This window comes from Tympanuchus pallidicinctus, unplaced genomic scaffold (genome assembly GCF_026119805.1).
Source record: "Tympanuchus pallidicinctus isolate F22 unplaced genomic scaffold, pur_lepc_1.0 scaffold8, whole genome shotgun sequence".
Taxonomy (NCBI): Eukaryota; Metazoa; Chordata; class Aves; order Galliformes; family Phasianidae; genus Tympanuchus; species Tympanuchus pallidicinctus.
In genome coordinates, this window is record NW_026294802.1 from 46437653 (window position 1) to 46461878 (window position 24226).

The 24226-nt window shown below is 35.6% G+C and overlaps 1 protein-coding gene across 7 annotated transcripts in view; it reads right to left on the bottom strand.

The window, feature by feature from the left end:
• The window catches only part of TAFA5 (TAFA chemokine like family member 5), a 442754-nt gene that overhangs the window by 25150 nt on the left and 393378 nt on the right, over positions 1 to 24226 (bottom strand). The window contains exon 4 of one of the 7 annotated variants that reach the window (XR_008202824.1): positions 282 to 374. The exons of 5 other annotated variants lie outside the window; for them this stretch is intronic. Coding sequence is in view for 1 of the 2 variants with exons in the window: in XM_052668832.1 (XP_052524792.1) it covers positions 14319 to 14330 (12 nt within the window). In the remaining variant the exon portion in view is untranslated. Of the gene's footprint in view, positions 1 to 281; positions 375 to 14279; positions 14331 to 24226 lie in introns of all 7 variants that reach the window. One more of the 7 variants, XM_052668832.1, reaches the window with a different exon arrangement.

The following is a 24226-nucleotide window of genomic DNA, read 5'->3' on the forward strand; positions in this document are numbered from 1 at the left end:
TGCATAACGCCAGAAAATACTGAACAGTGAATGTGAACAAGCAAAACAAATACGAAAATCCAATTCTCTTAGTTCAAGCTGTTACATCAAATTTAGAATTTTTAACCTTATTCTCAGATAAAAGAAATACCTGCCTCCAATTTAGTGACAGCTTGAAACATAGGGATCTCTCTATATATGTATCTACAAAGATAGATAGATAGGTAAACAAATAAATAAATGGATATTTTCCTTATAAGGCATTAAGTTTATGTCATAGATTTCTGCTTTTGTCCTCTCACCTTTTCCAGGAAAAAACACCCCAGAAATCTTGCACACAGCCTTTCGTTTTCGGACTAGTGATCAGATCTCCAAACCACATGGCCTCAGACAGGCTGAAGGCAAAAAACCTGGATGATTATTGTGGTATATTCGCCTTTTTAAATATACAATCAGCAAGATAAATAATTTTAAAGTTTTCTTTCTATTAGTTCTGTTTCCCCATTATGCTATTCCGTGGGGTTTTCACAGTATCCCAAATTTTTCCTCCTATTAGAAAAGAACACATCTTTTAAGGTAGTTTTACTTTTTAAGCAGCAAGACAGAAAGCAAAAGATTTATGCTTTATTATGTCTGAAAGTAAACTACTACTGTGTGAAGAACTAGGCTGACTTAGCTTCATCATTTCTGAATTAGGTTGGAATGGCCCAAAAGCTATAAGCAACAGCGTGAACTGCTGATGGACTGTGTTCAGTGTTTTCATAGTGTGCTTCTTTACCATACTGGTCCCAGGATAGAGAGAATTCATTCAGACACATTTATTTGCAGTTACCTGCTGCTCTGTCAGCTCATGGATGACAAAGCAGCTTCCTACCACTCCTGCTATCCCTATCCCCACTTTGCACTTCCTTGCTGTGAGAATATGGTATCAACACCTTAAAAGAAAGAGAGAAGAAGAGAAAGAATCATGTATTTAAGAAACACTGAGGCAGGGCAGGAAGCAGAACTGAAATAAAATGACTACAAGAAGGGGAACAGATTAAAGAACAGGAAGTGAATTTACAACTTTGGACAATGGGAAAAGATGGAAGAAAAGAGGGAAAGAGAAAGGTGTATATTAGCAAGGGAATTTTAAACATAATTTATTAATGAAAGCATCACAAAGAAGAAAGACAGCTAATAGGAACAACAGATAAAAGGAAGAGAGTAGGTAGAAGAGAGCATTAAGAGACGACAGAAGAGAGATGGAATGTACAACTACCCTCCCATCTCCTGTTTTTTTTCCCTTTGATTTCTCACGACAGCTGTGTTAACCACTCCCCAGAAAAACAGACAGGTCAGGCAAGATGGAAAAGGGATCCCAAAATGACTTTAAAAAGGACTTATTTGCTATTTATACTAACAATTCAAACCATGAGAATTATCACATTTCTGAAATGCAAATCTAAAGAAAAACTGTGCTCTCAATGACTATTTGTTAATAATTTCTGTAATATTAATTGGACTAATACAGATTGCAGTGCAAATTATAAATTAAATAACAATATACACAGAAATGTTGAAAGCTTTGGCATGATGTGTCAGCGTAGTTTCTTCCTTTTTTTTTTTTTTCCTTCTACTTAGGGAATTTGCAGCAACAGCAAATTAAAGAGAGCAACAGGATCAATTACCAAGTGCAAAGTTTTGTTTTTGTCCACCTCTATTAACTGAATCATGTTAGTTTCAGGCATCTTTGTACAATTCTCCTTGTTGCTGACTTCAGTGAAATTAGAAATTCTCCCCAGAGCTTCAGACAGTACGTTCTGCCTCTTTCTGAAGGAGCCAGAGGTTCTGATGCCACCCACTGCACTGCAGTGGGGGTGAACCTTCCTTTGTGTCACTTTTTCTGCACAATGATCTTTGCTTCGTTTTGTTTTGTTTTTCCTGAGTCGTTGCTGAGATCACCCTTGCTTCATGGTGCACTGGACAAACTGGCACTCAACATGCATGAACAAGAACTAGATTGCTAACATAACTCATCTCACATTCAACCCTCAAAATCTACCACGTGCTTTCTCAATAGAAATCTTTTTTCTCTCAGCTGGTAACTGCAAGGGAAAATGGGAAAGTTGCCCCTCCCATGTATTTCATCCTCTTCCTTGAACATACCCAAGAATTCAAAAGCAAGGGTTAAAAACTCCTTGCAGAAAAGCTACTGAAGTGCTTTCTCTCGACACAGAGGCTGAAGAGGTGTGCAGTGGCTTCTGGGCACTGATCCATCAAGGCACTGCAGTAAATGGCAAATGATGAGTGACTAAATGCATTTGTCAAGGGTATTCCACCATCACGGTAAGATTCCCAATGTGAACACTAAACTGTGAAATACCACACAGCTCCAACAATGTTATGCCATTTTTGGCATTATCTGTTTGTATAGTGCAGAATCTGGAATCAAATTTTGAATTAAAGCATTTGAATTTCTGATCACAAACCAGAAAACTTAGCCACACTTACTGTAGCTGTCAAATATTTTCAGTCAGGACTGAGTTTCATGAATGTGTGGCCTGACCTTTTGCTTTAAATGGAATTCACATAAATACCAACAATTCATTGTCAAGCCTGGTTAAACTCTAGTAATTTCTTCTGATTTGCACTCTGTATTTTTAGAGTAACAATGAAAGACAGAGTAAACCAAAGTTATTATTTTTGGTACAGTAGCCAAGTGCTATTACATGACTGTCTGTTGAAGTTACCTTTGCAAACTAGGATGACAATTTGAACAATCTAACATGTTTCCAGCACTGATTTCAGGAAATTCTGGATCCCTACAATATAATTGATCATTTTAGACATTTTAGTGCTGTCTAACAGCTGAACTACTTAGCTGAACTGTGTATTTTGCTCTTTTGACTACACTGGAATGTCTCTGTGAGTCTTAAGATGCCATAGAGCCCCCTCTAGTGTAAATGGTTGGGTGTTTTTTGTTTTGGTTTGGTATGGTTTGATTTTTGCTTGTATTTTTATATGAATTAAAAAAAAAAAAATGCAAAGTCATTCACAAAGATGGATGTAGGCTTGCTCAGCCTGTCTCACTAATCTACTCATAGTGGAAAACAGCTCCAAAGCTTTTACCAACTGACTATAAGCCAATAAACAGCATGTCTGTCCCTTCCCTTCTGCTTCCACAGCTATCTGTTCTAGGTCCCTGAATAACTAACCATGTATAATGCAGAAAAATATATAAAAAAGCATCAAAATGCCCAAGGAAATCTTATCCTGCTTTGGAGGATACCTCATGCTTCACAGGTATAAAAATGTAAATTTCTGGCAATGATCCTAGCAGTGGCAATGACCTGTTGAATTTGCTGAGAATTCCCATAGCCCCTCTAAAAAGATTATTCAATTTTTCTTCTATCCCCCTACTTTCTCCATGCTGCTCATACATTCAAACTGAATGATTTAGCCTTCAGGAAAAGACAAGTTAATCTAACTTTAAAGAGACTGTGATTATTAGAAATAAGGGAAAGATGCATGGAGCTACTTTACTTAGTAATACTTCCTTCTTTGACACTGAACTAGCCATGGAAAGGACATCTTCAAGAGGTAAAACTATAATGTCCACAGAACTAATAATAATAAGATTCATCAGATCTAGTGGCTGCTTGTGGATATATGCTTATAAAAAGTAAAGTAGCGTACCACAATGTATTCATGCTGTGTAATTGCACTCCAACAAAGTAGCATTCATGAATTACAGTGAACAAAATGCAACTATTAGGCATCTTTTAGAAGAATATGCATTTTCTTTGTGAGCCATTATTTGTTGATGGCTTGGTTGTTGATGTTGTTGTTGTTTTTCCTTTCTACTATTCAAATCAGATGTAGGAAGAAAGGAGTATTTATTATTTGCAAATAAGATTATTTTTTTTCCAGTAACAATTATTTAGTATCAATATTTTGTCCAGATCTAATAGCAAAAAGTGTCATTCTTCCTTAAATATCATTCCCAGACCTATATTCTCGGCTTCTCCTGACCATCTATCATCTTGATTTTTTATTTCTTTCTTTGTAAAAATCCAGCTTTTCTCACATTATATTCTTTGAACTTATAAGATCTTGGAATGTGCTGGGTTATATCATACATCCTTCCTTCTACTGAATTACTTGCAGTCAGTACTAGTGAAGGCCTTGACACTATTCCTCTGATCAGGTAATCCTTGTAATGAATGAAATTGCTAGAACTCAGCTGAAATACGTTTGGCTTTGGAACGTGTACAGCACCCATGTTTAAGAGCCCAAGGATAGGCATGCATAATAATGAAAGCTTGCTTTGCAGCATCTAAACCAAGGAAAGCATCTAGACCAAGGAAAAGCAATGAAACTAGCAAAAGAGATCATAGCAGGAATATCTACACTTGGAATATTCAAAGACGTTGAGTGCAAGGGTGAGGGTGGAAGATCTTTGGCTGTATGAGCATTCAGGTCTACTGTAGAGAACAGAGCAGGGCAGGTCACATTCTGTCACCTATGAAAATCCAAAGCCAGCTTCATGAAAAAACAAAATGGGTAAAGAGGATCACACATCTTGTAAGGAGTAACAATGCAAAATAGTGTACTTTCATTCTCTTCTGTACTAAGAAACTAACACTCTCAAAATATCCCTAGCTTAAGGCTTTGAGCAATAAACCAATTACATCTGAATTCTTCTTACTTTTTAAAAATGGTTAGAGGTGTGCAACCAGTATGAACCATATGAACCTAAGTAACAGATAAAACTGAGATTTGTAACTGGCATGGAATTGTAAGCTTGAAAAATGACTTCTCTGGCTCCCTTTGACTCTTCAAATAAAAACAACTGCAATATTAACTCGAGTGAGAGTATATAGGAATAGCCAAGGGGCTTACTGAGGATAGTGAAAAAATAACATGGATTTTTTCCATTCCTGAGAATTTTCTCTGTGCTAGAAGACAGATTCAGACTAAATCACCGTTGTATCTAGGAATTAATTACAATGCAGTAAATTTAATAGGTATTAAATTCTGAATATTCATACCTGTATGCCTATATTGAGAGTGTACAGCTTATTAACATATCCTAACAGAGATATAACCTTTAACTTTCCTGTGAAAAAATGCTTTAAATATTTCTGTGTGCTAATAAACATCTATCAAAATAGTGATCTTCCACAAAAACAAACAAACAAAAACAAAACAAAAACAAAAAAACAAAAAAACAAAAAAACAAAAAAACAAAAAAACAAAAACAAAACAAAAAAACCACCAAAAACTTATACTACCACAACAGAAATACATATGTCTTTCATGGACAGGATGGTGTGAGTTTTAATGATGAAATTTAGAAGCAGTCTTGTCTATCTCGTGCTTAAGGTTTACTAGTCTACTTGATGGAAAAAGAAAAAAGCCAACAACCCACATCTGCCAGCACTGAAATCCATGAACAAATCTAAACTGTTACTTTTCCATCTCTAATTAGAGGAGAGAATTGCTCAGGGGCCTCCGTGAGTGACGTCTGATTGACAGGCAGCTGGTCTGGAGAAAGGTTGGTCTCGCACTCGCAATAAAATTGGGACAGTGATATCCTAAGACTGATTGTAAAAACAGTTAAACTTCAATGAATTATACATCAAAAAAGCAATATGCTTTTAGATTGAATATTTGGATATTTCATCCATTAAACGAGAATTCTGACTTACAAAGCATGAGCTATAAATAGAAATTTCAACAGTTAGTGGAGGAGCTGAATAGCCAGCATTCACCAGTGGCATGCTGTGTCTGCTTTATGCATTCCATCTGACAACTTATTGCTTAAGAAAGCAGTCATGTTTCACATCATTAAAAAAAAAAAAAAAAAAAAAAAAGCAAAGCAAAGTAGATGACTTTCAGCAAGCAATCTTTACAAATATGTCGTGTATGCAAAAGAAATCCCAGTATTTAAAGTTGCTCTACTTTGCTGTCATACATAAGAGAAATTAGGAAGTGGACAACTGTGGGGAACTGAGAGGAGAGGAAGGATATGTGTAAGGGATGATATAAGCTGAGGTAAAGACTGTGGGAGAATTTTCAATTTTTTATAGCCCTGTCTTAAAACAAAACAACATGTACTGCATTTTTTTCTGTAGGACTAACATACAGTTATGGCAAAGACAGGAAAACTAGACAAGTTTTCAATGAAGCTCAAATGCATGTGGACACAGAACTAGAATAAAGCCCTCTGCTGCTCTTAGTCCTTATGATCATTGCAAAGAAGGGCACATTTTCTGAAGGTAAATGTTTCTAAAAGCAGATTTGTTCTGAGACAATCTTCTTGTATATACATGCAAAAAAACACAAGCATGTATCCTGATTCTATACTCAGTTCAGACACAAAAATTCCTAGTTTAACAGATTGTTACATGTTGTTAACAGATTTACAAGATTTAGCTCTTGCCCTCAAAGACACATTGTAAAAGATGAAAAATCTTTTCCTGAGCCAGCCCCGTTTCACAGAAATGTGAAGGTTCTTTATCAGAGGGAAAAATATATTCCTTAAAATGTTTGTGTTCATGTCTTTCATCAGATTAGAAACATGTTTCTGCAGACATTTCTTCATTCTGCCACAAATATGCAGAAAGGGCAGTGGAAAATATATTGATGAATCAAGTATTTTCATCAAGATTTTCTGAAGGTGGTTGTTTTTCAACAAAGTTTAGAATTTTGCATAAAATATTGTATTTTAATCCTCTATTTAATGACAACTTTAATCCAACCCAAACTATCCTACATTTCTATGATTCTGTGAAGATACCCTCATACTTTTGTAGAGTTTCAAGTCCCCCTGTACTACCTTTCAGAAAACGCTTTGTTGTTTTTTTTTTTTTCTGATGTAGTCTTATAATCCCATCTAAAATATCTTTTCATACATTTATGCTGAATCTCCACTTTTCAGTTTTGCACGACTTTGTGAAAGCTTGGAAGAAGGATGAGGTGCAGAATTTATGGATCAGTATCCCAGTCTAGCCAGTTAAAATATTTTTTAACTCTTTAGTGACAAGCAGACACCTGAATGCATTATAGAGTTGCATTCTGCTTTACAGATAAAAAATATTTAAACAAAAACTAGAAATGTGTGAAATACAGTAGTTCAAAAGCAAACCAATGTGTCACTTTCTAGGCAGAGAGATCTGTACAGTCTACAGCATACTCGATCTAAATTATTTGGCAAAATCACTAGTACCCTCCCTACCTTCCCTGTTTCTATGATACTTTGGCAAGCATGCTATGGTGATCAGATTTCTGCAGCAGACTGAAAACAAACAACAAAAGAAGAAAAATAAACTGTGGCAAATGTCAAAGAATTTGCTATCATTTACCATGAATTTCATACACACAGCAGACAGAACTATATAACAGTAGCTGCAATACAACTTCTGAAGCTCAGGAGAGGTAACAAATTTGATCTTCACTTGACAAAAAAGGGAGAACGTTGTCATATTACCAAGTTTCACATGCCACTTGCAGTAGTGACGAGAATCCTCCACCTCACAGTAACCTCTATTAATCAGATTTTAGTGATTCCTAATCTATTGTCTCTTTCATGACAACTCTTCAACTCTCCACTATTACATTCTCCTTGAGTTACATTTAGAGATTATGAGATTTAAATGTGGATACATGCGTGTGATGATTAAGTTTTATCTCAGGAAAGGTCAACAAAATCTAGAGTTCAATTCCGTCTAAACACAGACGCTTGGAGCCTTTGAGAAAACTTCAGACATCTTCCTTGATCTCCAAATGCTGTTTCAAAAGTCTTTCTGTCCTACATGTATGCTCCTGAAGGTATCAGAATCCTGGAATATGTTGAATGCCCTGGATACATGAGGCCAGGGAAATAAATTCTGCTCTTACTCTTTTATCAAGTTGCAGATACACCACACAGCTCCTCTTTGTGACTCTGTTGGCCTCATTTGGCCATGAATTTCTCATTAGAATTGTATGTAAGTTCACATGCATTGCTGCCCAAGCCATATTCCCATTACTGAGCATTTTGTCAGGGCTGAGAGACACAGATGGCAGAGAAGAGATCCAAATTTTAATATTAGTTCCTGTGCCTGAAAAGTGAGCTTTTTTTTTTGAAAAAAACTCAAAAATTTTTGTGGGCCCATCCTTAAGAGAGAAATATGACTGCAGTGATCACACAATCCCAGAAGTTCAGAAGGATGAGATTGCTGGTATCTTACTATACTATGCATATTACAAGTGTTATGAGAACTGTCAGTTTGTTTCCTAGAAACATTTTTCTGACCGTTATCTTTCAAGTTTGTTTTCACATTATAAACAAAATAAGTAGTAACATCAGACTCAAAAATATTGCAAAAGTGACTGAGCTATTTAAGATATGTTTCAGGGTTAAATCAGAGCAAAATATACCACCTTATGGTCCTCACAGAACATCCCAACTCTGTAGGAGTAGAATGAACCTTACTGGTTCATAAAACATTTACTCAGATGCAGTTCAATGAACATGAGAAGAAAACAAGTTCAGGTGAAGATAGGGACCAAGATACAGTATTGACAATGTCATCAGTCAAATGCAGCATGGTACACTGCTGTTTATCATGGTATTACCTAATGCAACAAATAGGTTCCAAAAACCAACAACATGAAACTTATTTTTTAGTACAATATTTTGAGATGTTAGGACTTTATTCCTGTCATTATGGTAAAATATTTTCTCTTGAGAACGCAGAGATTTCTTTTTCTCACAATATATTTTCTCAGATTTGAAAAAAAAATAAATTACAAGATATTTGAAAGATTTCAGCTGCTGGCAGTACCAAACCCTTGGTTCCTCTGATATGTCTGGGTTTGTGAGGGGGAGGTTCTCAAGACAGAAGGAAGAGATATCACCATGTTTTAGCAGTTACAAGAAAGTACATCAAAGTTAAAGGGATAGGTCCTAAAATATTAACTACAGTCCAGATGGCCTGTGTGGGTGAAACTTGAGAATGTTTTATGAGAAATCACACAAAACTCAGATGCTATAGAAACAAGACACAAAACAGAAAAAGAGGAAAATGTATTACTGACTCTGCCAGACATGCTAGGCAACATTTCATAAATATCAGATGGAAGAAGTAATGATCAGTCTTTCCTTTGAGGTCAGAAATTACATGTCATATAGTACAGGACTAACGCACAAATTATATCATTTGGTTTGAGCTTCTACAGTCAATGAGACCTGTATGTTCTCCTCAGAATATGTTTGATTTAGGCTAAGAATTTCTTGGAGATGTCAGTATATCAGGGTTAATTAAGAAGGAATAGTTTGTGTTTGTCTAATATTGCCCCTTTTTCACTAATTAAACAGAAATGAGAAAAGAAGCAAATGATATTTTTATTTTTTTTAAGTAGTGAAGAAAATCTGCTGTGTGTAGGAGAGAATGTGGGTGTGATCCACAGAATCTGTAAAATACGCATGGACCACTTTGGAAATGACACTGCGAGCAGGAATATGCTGTCGAAAGACAGCTATGCAAGGTGAAATCACAAAATTGACCCTGCAATCACATCTCATTGTAAGGTTCAGCTGTGACTTTTCTCTACACACTATGATTAAATCCTTTTAGAAAGTTTTTATTATTGCTGGACTCAAGAGGTGCCAGGCATATGTAAAAATTATATTTGTTTCACTTTCGGAAAAAACTGATATTTCAAAAAGTTAAAATTTCATTTCAAGGTAAATTTCATTTTAAAGTTACTCTACAATTTTTACAGAAAAGCAGATAGTCTGATGTGTCAATGTTTTTGTTTGTTTTTTTCAGAGCATGCTGCCACTATGTAAACATATCTTGGTTATCTTAAATAGGTGCTTCAAGTTAGAATAAATAAATCCTTCCAAATGCTTTAAAAATGGATTGACTGACAGTCTTCAAGGGAAAAATATGCTTGCTTTTGTCTTATACATGAAACGAAGCTTTACCTTTTAAAAGGTCCTATGGTTCATTGCTGATGACAGAAAAACCTAACTGCAACTAGTTTCTCAAAATAACTGGAAAGTTCTTTAAATAGAGAAATGAATCTGGATGTCACTAATTATTATCTTAGTATTTTAATAAGCATTGAACTGTAGAATCATCTAAGTCCATTAACCAGGTCTTCTGAGTTCCATCATTAAACCATATCCACTTAAATACCTCCAGAGATGGGACTTCACTACTTCCCTGGGTAGTTCATTCCAATACTTGACTGTCTACCTACTTTATGAAGAAACCAACACCACCTCACTGATATCTCCTTTCAGATAGCTGTAAATATTGACGAGGTCTCCCCTCAGCCTTCTTTTTCTCTAAATTAAACAGCCCTAGTTCTCTCTGCTGCTCTTATACATCCTGTTTCTTAGTTCCTTCACCACTTTCATTGCTCCTCTCAGAACATGTTCCAGCAATTCAACCTCCTTCCTGTAGAGAAGGGCCCGAAGCTGAACGCAGTAATGAAGGCGCAGATGCTGGTGCTGCACACAGGTGAACAACCACTTCCCTAATCCCACTGGCCACACTACCTTTGACACAGGCTGGATACCACTGGCTCTCCTGGCCACCTGGTTGCTCATGTTCATGTTCACCACTGCTTGCTCATGTTCATCTGGCTGTTGATCAGTGACTCCAGGTCATTTTCTGCCAGGCAAATTTCTAGCCATTCTTCTCCACAGATTATGACTCAAGTGCAGCACCCAGTACTTTGCCTTGAAGAGTGTCACAAGACTGGATGTGGCCCATCAATCCAGACTATCCAGATTCCTTTGGAGAGCCTTCCTGCATTCTCAGATCAAGATTCTTGCCCATTCTGGTGTCATGTGCAAACTTACTGAGGGTGCATTTGACACCTTTATCCAGATAAATGTTTTTTATTTTGTGTTGTTTTGTTTTTAATATACAGCTGTATGATATGCAACTTCTAAAGATCAGATGAGTTTTTCATGTTCCTCGAAAAATTTATTTCAAGCCAGGATATTAACAGCAAAACAGCTGCTTCTCTAATTAGTACATTTGATGCTTAGCCTCTTCTTATTACAGTACAAACAGGAGACTCTTTGATCTAAGTGTTTTAAGCAGTGTTAAGTAGTATTAGGGTTCAAAACTAAAACAACCACAAAATAAAATGTATACCTAAAAATGGATTTCATCAATAAATCTTCTTACAGCACACCAGTAGATAAAAAAACACTCAATAGGACAGAACAGGTCAGTTGCAGGGGATCTTCAGAGATCATCTAGTCCAAATACTACATTGTTTTTAATTGCTACTGTTGTGCCATAAAATAATCTCAAAAGAGTATTGAAAATTAAAAAAATGTGAAGAAGTAAAAAGTTTCTATGAATTTCAAGAATTAAAAGTGTTGAAACATTTCAATGTCAAAAATAAGTAATAATTTCAACTTTTAACAAGTACTATTAGTTATAGATTTCATTGTTCCTTTATTTAACAATTAGGAAAAGACAGTTAAATTTTATTTCTGATTCTTCTTTCCCATCTAAAAACTCTGCACTTGTACACAGTTGCCTAAAAGAGGAGGCATGAAGGGCTTACTTTCTTGCAGTATATGCTGGTTAAAGACTTTAAGTGTACTCTGATAAAAGTATGCCTAATTAACCCTATATATTTTTCACATTGACTTTCAAAAAGCAAAAGGTCTCTATCAACAAGTAACAGGACATAGTGATTTTTTTCATTTTAAGATGCACTTATGCTAATATTTGATTTTACTGGTGTTCTATAAATGGTAGAGTATCTGCATATTCAATACATAAACTCTGTTCCAGGGACCTTTCATTTAAAATCTGGCACTATGATAAGTCAGAGCTCTGACATCTGGAACCCTTCGAGCTGACTCCAGATGAAAATATTTAATTAAATAAATAAATCTCTATTGCCAGAGGTCATCCTTCTCAAAGATAGACAAGACACTCATGGCCAAATACATTTAAACTGCAACTATGCACTTTGTCATCAAAAGATGATTTGAAAACGATCTTATAATTCTTAGCAAATGCTCTGCTCACAGATGAGATATACAGATGCCTGAAAGGACAAAAATACCCAAACAGCATTAAAATCTGAAAAAATAAAAAATAGAAAAAGAAGGCATGGATAATGAGGAAAGACAACTCAGCATCTACAGACTGAGACCTGTATTAATGTCAATAAAGAGATAAATACATTTTAAATTAAAGCCTTATTCTTAGTTTGATCTGAAATTAGTGCCAAAATTCATCAAAATCTGTCAATTGACATTTGCTGTGCCAATTTGAGAAACATTCATATATTTAAATAAGTACACTTGTTTTTTTCCCTGTTCTGCAGTCCTGTAGATTCTCTCGGGACCATTATAACTGGCTTATTTCCCAGACAGCTCTGTAACGGATATCGTGCTCAGGAAAAATATAACATAAGCATCCTAAAGTGAAAGCTCTGTCAGAACACATCTGCTTAGTGACTTAGGGAAAGCACTGTTTGAATCTGAAAACAAGGAAGGTAAACTAAATTCTTGGCTAAGTCCTTAAGTTTTACAACTATCACCTATAAACTGAAAATAAAGGTATTCACTGGGATTCTTAAGAGGAAATAAGGAGTACACTTCAGTAACACTTAGAATCATAGCAAGAGATAAGAGGACTGAGACAGATTTAGGTGCAATTTTTGGTAGTATGGCTGTTAGAACGATAGTTATTAAATTTTATTACAAATTTTATCAGAGAAGCACTTAGCTGAATTGTGTGAGTCTGCAAGTTCTGATTAGTACTTCTTTGGTGGATGTCTCACAGTGCAATGTCAACCTGTTCACAGATTCAAATCTATTTTTAATGAGATGATACGTAAAGAAATGCTCAAGCAATTTCTCCCTACTTTTTTAAGGGATTGCTTCAAAAGAACATCTTCTGTGCTAGGTTGTGGCATTATGTTTTCCCTTCTGTTTGCAATGCTTCTGGCTACACAGCGGTAAATCTAATATAGAAAAGGTTTAGTGCTTGTTCTCCCTTGCCTTAACAACAGACCAGAGATGAGGTAGATTTCAAACTCCCACACTGAAAAGAAAATAGAACACAAGCGTCCTACCTCATCAGTAACTATTTTTAATTAGGTCTATCCATAAAGTCTAAGGGTTCAATTCATTACTCCCGCATGCCATGTTCAGATGCTTTAATGCAGTGAATACTGATGAACCTGAATAGGCTATAAAGATCATGGATAACTGCCCACTTTTCTTCACTAGGAATTGTAGCTTACAGTAGTTAAGCAGGATAACACCTGTGGGAACTGTCTCCCACAGGTATAAATAGCAGCAGATCAGTAGGTTCCTTATAAAAAGAATCAGTCTACTCATAGAAGTACCCAAGCTGTTCTATGATTCTGTATCAGCAGGCAAAAGTCTGCACAGAGTAAGAGCAGAAAAGCTGATTTCAGATAAATTCACTCTGTACAGTGAAAAAAAAACAGCAGTTCCCAGAAATATTAGTCCCCAGACAGATGTTTCTGAATGCAAAATAACATTCAGACAAAATGAAACCTCCTGATTCTGACTTTGACTTTGAGTCCTTTATGCTATTGTTACAGAAAGGTGAGGTAGCAGTATACACAAACATACCACACAAGAGGATTTGAGTAAGGCCTTTTTCCGCCCATATCTCTCTTTGCACCTTCTAAAGTGCAAAGATGTGCTTCTATTAACATTTGTGCCTTTATAAACTCATCAAAACTACTGAAAAACATTTAAAATACATATTCTTGACCTCTCTGTTAGAGAATACTCACCTCTATAATGACCACAGGCTATATACTTCAGAAGTTATGAAAAAAATGTCACAATGAATAAAGCTGAATGAGTTCATAAGCTCAAATGGTTTCTGAAAGTGATGCTGAATATTTTGAATGCTGTAGCATAACAGAATATTTACTCAGAAAATACCACTCATGTCATTCAGTGTAAATACAATCTGAAAGGTATGATAAATAGGATATCACAGGATTCAAGGAAAATATGTATATGAGGTGCAAAGAATGCTAACAGGTTTTGCATACGATAGAGGAGTAGATATCCTACTGAGCATCTCTTAATCCTGATGAGTCTTACTCTCTATTGAAGAATATCTCTACAAAAGACGTTCTCACCACTAATTAATTTTATTTTCTTAATGAAGTTAACTTGATTAAGAATTGCTGAAGCACAAGGAGAGAAGAAATCTGCAAAGCCATTTTACAGATGTTTTCCATAGCAAAGCTACACTGTAGGCATGTAGGGCTAATTGAAATGCCTAGGGTCATACCTGCCTTCAAAAAGCTCGACCAAATGCTTTTGATGAGCTCTACAAGATGGTCTAGAAAAATTAAAATGGGAGAAAAAAAATGTCAGAAGCTTTCCTGAATGTATCATAAAAGATTTATGTAGTAGTATCTACTGTGCAGAATTAGAATTCTTGAATTTGATACATTTGTATACTCCAAGTCAGTGACCATGGTGGTGCCAATTAGAAATTGAAACAAACATTGGTTTTCTATCAATGGTTACCAAAGAACACGTCATTTTTATAAGCTAAACAGTAAAATACGATATTAGCCAATATTAGCAAAACTATTAGCTATCACAATAGATATCCCTACTTAGAGATTAGCTATGAATGTGCTCAAGTGTATTAGGAGGAATTTAAGCAGAATGTGCTGGAGTACTTGGAAGGTGCATTTCAGATTGTCTTAATAAGCCAACAACACGATGCTGAGAGGGATACTGAACAGACTGGAAAGCAGGATTTGAATTCAGAATTACCTCAACAGATACAGAGGCTGAAACTTCACTGATCCACACAAATACTTCTCTATACAGAAAATGATAGAACAGAGAACTGAGCCAAAGGTAAATAACTGAAGAGCAACTGCCTTTAACAATTCCTTTGAAAGGATCTAGAGATTTTTGAAATTTTCTTGCAGAATAGTTTCAGACTCTGAATTTACTTCATTCAGTCTCTATCATACAACCAGGAAACAAAGAATATGAACAGAACACACAGAATCTCCATGTTTGTATATAAAGGATGAATGATTAAACAACATTTTACTGATCACAGAGCATTTTCCAACCTTAAATTAATGTAAGCAAACAACATTAAGCTTCTAAGATGTAGAACTCCTTAAAAGAAATACAGTTCACTGGAAGTACCAATGCTGACAGCCTGTTCTATTCAAATACCTGTCATCCAATAACCTGTTTCTGCCAGAATGCAAAGCTTGCCACATAACATATTTGGATTTCAAATATACTTTAAATTCTATTTTGTTTCTGTAGTTTTAGTCCAAGCTGTAGCCTCCAGTAGTTCCAGCCAAGTTAAAAACTACTGGAAATATAAATTTCAACAGTGAAGAATCTGAGATATAGCAACTAGGGTTGCAGCATCAAATCTTGCCTCGCTGGAGAATTCTGATTTATCCACAGAACAAGTGAGCACCATTTAAAAAAATTAAAATATTACTTCCGATTACCGAAATTATGTCTTGGAGCAAATTGAGCAAATATAGTGTCTACTCCAGAGAAACAACCAGAAAATCCGCTGTTTAAAGAATATTACATGATTCTAGGAAGTTTTGCTTAAGAAATTTTGCTTAAGAATTGCAGCTTACTTGAATAATATACTATTGCACTTATTTAACTACAATCAATAATGTACACAGTAGATGAATAGTAAATATTACAATAATTAATTCCACAAGTAAGTCCAGTAGGCAAAGAGGTCATATTTGATGTTTGCTCTACAGCTCCATCTCCATATATTACACAGAAGAAAGTGAAAAGCAAGTGAGTTTCTAATACATAGTCTGCATTCATGACCCACTAATGCGTACTCTGTCTGATTGCTTGTATGATCACAATACTCATTAGTTATAGGAACAAAATATTTTGTTCATATTACCTATAATAATGAAAAATAAGTATTTGAAAACACAACAAAAAGGAGTAGTTAAAAGTATTGCCGATCACTTTTAATGGCAATCTTGTTCTGACCTCAAAAATATCCATGTATTAAAAAATACCCCAAAAGCTTACCCTTTCTCTTTGGATGGGATATGGCCTCAAAAAGACGTTTTCTACAAGGTAATTTTTAAAGTGCTCCAGCTAGCACAGAGTATCTGCTACTCCTATATGATACTCACGGGCTGTCTGATCAACTCAAAATTCAAGGAGATAAAAAAGGCCTTTTTTCATGTTTTACCTGTCACAAACACACAAAGATGAGTAAGGAGAGTGGAGTTTCCATACCACCTTCTTACTGTCTACCAAAAATGGGATATAATACACAAAGGGAGGTGAGTTGTCTCATTTGGCTAAGCCACCTATCTTTGGTGTGCCAAGGGATGGAAGACCTCTCCTACGAGGACAGGCTGAGGGAACTGGAGCTTGGTGAAGAAAAGGCTCCGGGAAAATCTGATACTGTCCTTTCTCTGTCTAAAGGGGGTCTACAAGAAAAAGGACTCTTCAGTAGGGTCTACTATAATAGGATCAGGGGAAATAGTTTCAAATTAAAAGAAGGGAGGCTTAGATTTAGATTAGATCTAAGAAAACAAGTTGTTTACAATAAGGGTAGTGAAGCCCGAGAACAGGTTTCCCAGAGAGATAATGGATACCCCATCCCTGGAGACATTAAAGGTCAGGACTGAGCTCTGAGAAATCTGATCTAACTGTAGGTGTTCCTGTTCACTGCAGGGGAGTTGGACTATGATTCTATGACATCATAGGAACATGAGAAGGTTGGTGTCTCAGGGGCTGGTATGTGATGCAGTGTCTCCTATAGGGTCTCATACCTTAATACAGCTTTACCTGTCATTTAGATCTATCTCATATGATGACAGAATCAACCTCAATTTATTTCTAAAGCAAATTTGGGGCCCATTACTGGCCATTGATTTAAGGCCCATGAAATGCAATCAATGACTTACACTCCGTAGGACAGAATGTGATCAAGAGACAATCTATGACCCTGGAATGCATTCTCACTCCAGCCTGCACCTCAGCACATACCAAATTCATATATTTGTTTTCATTCAAGGGAAGTGAAAGGAAACCACGCAACTCCTTATGGAAAATAAAAGGTATAAAAGGTGTGTGACTGACTCTGTAAGACAGCTGAAAAAAACCCTTATAACAGCAGAAATAAAAATAAAAACAGCTTCAAGTCTACTCTCCTGCCTTCAAATGCTTTTCCCTAGATTGAATTACATCTATTCAATTATTTCCCTCTTGGAGAAAAAATAAAGTAAACTTTAAGGCATTTATGCTGTGGATGGGTACCTACTCAAGGTAGCAGACGCATGAAAAATTTCCTTGTGGTTTTGCAGTTCAAACCTGGCAAGACTGTTTTTTACATTCATGTTGTATGAAAAGAGTGGAGAACAAAAAAGTTTGGTGAAGCTTCTTTTTGCACATATATCCAATGCTAATAACAGAAACAAAAGAGAGTCCTATGAATTATAATACATAAAAAAACATCTTCCATTCTGACCTAGCTACTTAACGAATACTACTTTGTAGGAGATTGTTTATTTTCTCCTCTCTGACTTTCACTTGCAAGTAACACAGGTGTTTGACATGACCTTACGACGGGAGATATCCAGTAGAAATCAACTGCCCTGTAAGCACATGCAATCTGTTTTTCAAAGAAATCCCTTTCTATCTTCCTTGAGCACACTTTTCATAATTATCACCTGTTCACTTGAATTTATATGGAAGAAATAGAGGGTAAAATAGGACATAGAATAACAGGCTGTGCCATGCTTCAGAAAATAATTTAAATATATTTTGTTGGGAGGTTAAAACTTGATGCACACCTCAAGTTAAAGTTTATGGGATCATTAAATATGTATGCACACAAACAACAAAAAACCTGCATAAGAAGCTTTGCTATTCTGAAAACATAGTCAGGAAAGAAGAGTTCCTCCTACAAACACAGTGTAACAAACTGATTAGTCTTCCACTCAGTTGTTATCTCTTCAGCCCGTTAACTCACTCTGCTGCGTTCAGCTGTTCATAAAATGATACTGGGAAGGAAAGGATCCCCATACACTCTATACGGTGTCTCTTCTGATCTTCTGCATTGTCCAGACTTAATTTCAGTTTCTATCTTGCACAAGCATCTTTCCTCCTCATTGTTACTTTTTTTTTCTGACTGCATCAGAAAACTGCTGTGTACAATATACGTAGAGAAAATAGCTGACTCTTTCATCCTAGTGATGTATCTCCAGCACATGGTTTGGAAGGAAAACACCTAGGAAGTTTGTAATACATTTCCATTGCACTGCTTATTCTTGACTTAAACAGAGAACATCAGTTTCCATTCAAAATGCATTATTTTAAACTTCCTAAAACTCTGGGATTTTATATGGCATATATAATATTAAAGTCTGAATGCAAAAATAGTTGCTTTAATTGAATCCTTATTTGAAGTGCAAGATTCATTCAGAAACCATTAAAACTACAAAAAAATAAAGTCTAAAATTACTATCATCTTCAAATATCACTTAACAATATTAGCATACAATCAGTTCTTTTCCATACAGTAGTTGCATTCCTGTTTCTTCAACCCTTATTACGCTTTGTCGCAAGTGGAACACTAAGATAAATCAACCACTTATTTGTTTTACTGCATAAATCTCACAGCAATAAAATGGAATTGATCACATCAAGAAGTTTAAGATGGGTTTCACTGAGTTCTTGAGACACTGTACATTAATCATTCAAGCCAAAATTTAATTTTCTCAAGGGCTGTATATAATTGATTGTTTCCCAACATTTTCCTTCTTCAATACATTTCTATGTATTGCTAGTATTCTTATTTTTGTCTGAGATGATAAAACCATTAATTTTCCCTAGTGCTGTGCGTTACAAAACAAATCAAGACAAAACAAAATCTCTTAGTGACTTAGAAAATAAAATACAATAGAATTACCAGGAAATTTAAAATAGATGAACGAATACAGCTTCAGCAACGACTAAGGCATTTCTAATTCTTGCTTAAATCAAAACAGATGACGTAGATAGAGGATCCATGAAAATGGAAAGCCATACTGAATGTAGAATATGATGCTATCCTGAGATAAGCTTTAACAGAATGAAAATCAAGATAGACAATTCATCCTTTTCAACTAATTGATACTGTCCACAAAATAATATTTAAAGTCATTTATAATGTGCTTAATTCATTTCAGAGCTGCATGTTTCATAAAACAGGATAGTATAGACTAAATTCCCATTGGCAATGTAGATGGGAATGCAGATTAATTATTCTGTGTGTACAGATGTAATTTAACCAGGATATCTACTAACTCATAAACAGTCACTGTATGAATAGTTCAAGCTCTCCCTCAGAGTCATTTCTTTCTTTTGCAGCCATCTGAAATAACTAAAAGTACAGTCTCCACTAGATCATGAGTTCCTATCCTAAATCTGCTTAGTATTTTCCCAATTGGTACAAATCTTGGCAATTCTGTTATATGATATTACTACTGCTCTCCAATAAATTGGAACAAAAACATGAATGATTTTGTACTCATCCTCACAGTGCAAAAGAGCAATAGCAATTTTAGAGATGTAGGATAAACTAAGATCATGAAGATGAAAGGAACCTCCGCTATCTCCAGCCTTTAACAACTAATCCAACCAGGATAAGTTATTGTGGAAATACAAGATTTAAGCATCTAAAATCAGTGCCTTACAAAATAATATGCATTCCTCTAATAATCCAATAATATGTGATGGCTTTTGCTTGCTCTAATGGAATTACTTCTAGAGTGACAACTGCCACATCCACGTGGTTTTTAAACTTCAATTATTGTTAAACAAACAAACAGAAAACAAATAAATAAATAATGTGTAGTTTTATGACTAGTATTACTACTTTTCTTTCTGTCAGACAGCTGATTGGTGTAATCCAGTTGAAACACTACATTGTCAGATACACAGAAAAATCATAAGGCTGATTCTACATAAAGTGGTTTATGTGAACAGAAATGAAATAATTATTTTGCATAAAGCAAGGCCAGTAATTTTTTATCTGATTTAGAGTGCAAACACAAGGTTACGTGTATACAGTGATATGGATAGGGGGCAATCTAAAACATGAGATAAGCTGGTAACAGATGGAAAATAACACTGAACTTTGCTAAAGAAGGTAAATGTTGACAGTAGTACACAAACAGTAGGATTTGTATGTGATCCTGTAACAAAACATTTTCTTTGCATTTCCATAATATAACTGGTCTGACTGCTGTTGAAAGTAAATCCTGTCACATTAAGGATATAGTAAATGTTTTTAGTTTTTATTTTTTGGCAACTTTTTGCTTTGTTACCATCACTTTTGTGATACCACCATGTATTACATACATGTAAGATAAAAGCAAATAGATGACACTAACTGATTTCAATAGTAAAGCCAGTACTAATCTGTTAACACTTTTATGTTGATTACTAATCTGTTCATTATAGAAATAAAGGTTTGGTTTCATTATAGACTATGTTAGCAGAGCAGAGTAGTTCACTATTCCCCTTTTTTGGACCACGTATATATGTCGCTCCAAAACTAATGCTTCCTAAATGTTTCCATGGAAATGACAAAAGATACAAAAAGTGCAATAACACTTTTTCATAGAGCAAATTCTCAGCTACAAAAAACACGTTTCAACATAGTCACCACCATAAGCTATGCATTTGTACCAGAGGTGAACAAGAACGTGCAAGCCATGCTTGTAAAAATCTGCACCAGCTGTGCACGGCCATCCAGAATATGACTTATTTTTCATGTTGTCTGTTCTGTTGTCACTGCTGAAACACACCACCCACTGCCTCACTGTGCTAACAACCACTGTTTGGTCTTCGTGAACGTTCAGTAAACATCAGTGAATGTCAGTGAATGTGCAATTTTTCTTCACATGTAAGGTTTCAGTTGTAGAACTTTTCTTTATACGCACTTCCATGTCAGATGTCATTTTGTCAGACTGCCCCTCTGCTGCCATCTGTTACATGGCAACAAAACGTAACAAGACACAAAGGGGAACACTGTCATACTATCAACATCCACCTCTGAGATCATGGACCAACATAACAAAATAAAGGGCATTACTTTTGGAGCAGACTTCATACCATGCAGTTGTTCCTTCACTTGCTTCAAATATAATCAGTGTAATCAAAGAAGGAAGTGGATAAGATCACTGATCTGACAAAAAATGAACTCATTTTTTAAAAAAGAAAAAATAGACTTTATGTATATCAGTGAAACAAACTGGTTTATGTAAGCAATTGTTACTTGCAAGAAATGGACATGAGCTTCCAGCCAAGCCTAGAAGATCAAGGAAATGTAAAGCTGTACTGGATTGGGTGCATTCTGACATTACATCCTGAGAAAGACATATACAATGGTAACAACTGGGAGATAAAACATATAGTATTCAAAACATGTTTATCTTGCAGTTTTTGTAATGATTGCTTTCTACAAAGACTTTGCATACAAGACTCACAGCCAGTAAAATATTTCATCTGATCCATGGTCTTCCTATATTGAAAATGACCTTTCTAAGAACAGTAAACTTCAGCAGAGAATTTCCAGATTTGAAACAATTACCACATGCAATTCCAAGCAATGCTGTTGTCACAAGGACTACGTTTCCACTCTTCTCAGAACAAGCCAGATATTTGCTAACTACCATATACTTCACAATACTATTACTCATTTACTAAAATTAACACAATATCAACTTTACAAGTGCTACATACCACGCACCAAACATTGGGTAATCTTGTTAACTTTGTATTATTTTCCATCTCTTTATCTGAATATCACTTCCTTAGTTTCACACATCACACATTTGGATTATAAAGTTTTGAGGTTAGAGTATACCATATTTGATATGTATGTGAATAGCAACTGATGTAATGATTTCTAATTACTTTAGCTTGTTTCTTCAATATTATCTATACTAATAGGAAAAATAATGTCTTATATCAAGGTTCATGAAGATAATTTGTAATTTTAAAGAGAATTCATAAAGAGTCGCCCAGCACGCATGGAACATGCTGCAAATAAAGTTTAATGATGAAGAGAAATATTGGCCTTCATTTCATTTCAGTTCAGTTCAGTTCAGTTCTCTTCATAAGCTAAAAATTCTTCACCTTATTTGCCAGCACTGAGAACATTTTGATTTACAGTGGATAAAACTGGACAAAATGTTTACAACTCAAGCTGGACAATATTTCTGTTTCTTCAGAGAGAGACTAAGCATAACCAGTTGGTAGTTAAAGAACTTTGAATTTACTGCCTTGTTAGAGGTCAAGTCTGTCAGCTACAGTTGCAGTGCCTCAACCTGTCCACAGAACTTGAGATAGAAGGATTAGATTATTACGCCTTTCTACTTCATGGATCTATAGATAAAACAGTCTCACAGATAGCTCTGAAGTTCCCTCAGGTTATTTTTACTGTGTTCATGATGTTTTCCTGTTGATCCTTCAGTTTCTTATGTGAAGTCTGAACAAAGAATAAACATTTTCTTTCCTCTGAAGAAGCCTAATTTCCATGCTTTTTGATGGCTGTTAGAATTTCACTGCTAATGAACAGCATACTCCACTCTAGAGAATGTGTTATGTTTACATGACCAAGATACCTAGGTAAACACACCAGATTAATATAACCAGCAAAAAGCCAAGGAGCAGGGATGATCGAGTACAAAAAAGTATGATTCTGCTCTCAACTGAAAAAGTTAAAACATTACTTTTCAGTCTGTGGTGGTAAGCAGGACACTATTTACACATGTTGCCATTTGGGTAGTACAAATGCATAATTGTATTTGCTGAGGGTTCTAACATTTGCCTGTTCAATGAAATATTTTACTTGCACCTTCTTCCAAAAATGCCAACTGTTTTCAAAAGACACTTCAACCAGAAGTTTTGCTGCAAAAGTTGACTGAGTAATTCTGTAGTTTTTCTAAACTCAAGATCAGCTATATCTTTCTGTGACAGAAAGCATTGTTCTTTACAAAGACACTGTTTTCAATTCAATAGCTGCTTCAGGCTGTATAAATTTAGAAGTCATTCTATGGTGCAAGATAGGATAAACTTCTGGGGTGGCAGATGCCTTACACTAATGCAATACATAGAGATACCAAAGGAAATACCTGAAGGGCACTTGTGTTGACAGTGCCAGTTTAAGTAATCAAATCTTGTTGATCCAAGACTGAAAAATCCTGAAGATTTTTTTTTCCACCACTGTCAGATGTCTTGTTTTTAAATGCCACGACAATGCTGAAGTCTCCATTCTTTCAGAAGCTGGCAGTTCTGAGCATGCTACATTCTGTAGTACTGAAGCAACTGAAGCAAAGCAAACATCATATTTGTCATCATATTTCTGCATTTCCATTCCCTTCTCTGGCCTATCACTGGAACAATCTATCCACGTCCTTTTCAGAAAATGCTCCTTTTCCAAACAACCCTTCAAACAGAATGAGCTGCCAGAAGACTGAAAGGTACATGCACCATGGTCATGATAGGCTATAATGAGTGCTGCGGGTGTTAGCAATTACAGTGGATGCATTTGGTGTTCCAACTGAATGGCACTTTTCAGCACGGTATTTCTACACACAGCAACTTGCAGACTATACTGTATGTCATAAATAAGGATTTTCTGTATAGGTATACTAGTAGGCAGGCCAAGAAGGTATAACATTGTTTTATTAGCAGGCCTCCGGTATCATTCATTTCCTGCATCATTTCACTTCTTTTTTCCCCTGCATTACATTCTGATGGCATTTTCAGGCTAAGGTGATTTACTGATTTTAATGGGTTACATATATCTACTATACGCAGCATGCTGCATTCCAACAGCGGCCCTCCAGTTTCCTTACAATAATTCTAAAAGGACATATGTGGGATTTAATGTGTATATCCAGATTTTGCCAATGCCTAACATTTTTAGTACAGTAGCACCTAGTTTGTGCACTCATACGTGCAAAAGCAGAATTCATGGCAAAATCATGTGAGGAATTTCAGAAGTACTGCTGACCTCATTTCCCTTAACTGATGCAGAAAGATGTTAATCTCCCTGATGGCATGAGAAACTCTTAACCAAAACCCTCACACCATTCACCAGCAGGGGCTGGAGATCCTGGGATGACTTGGGGTAATGACTTGTACTTAGACTCCAAGGAGACTGATGGCATCAGAATTTAGCAGTCCCTTTGAGCAAGG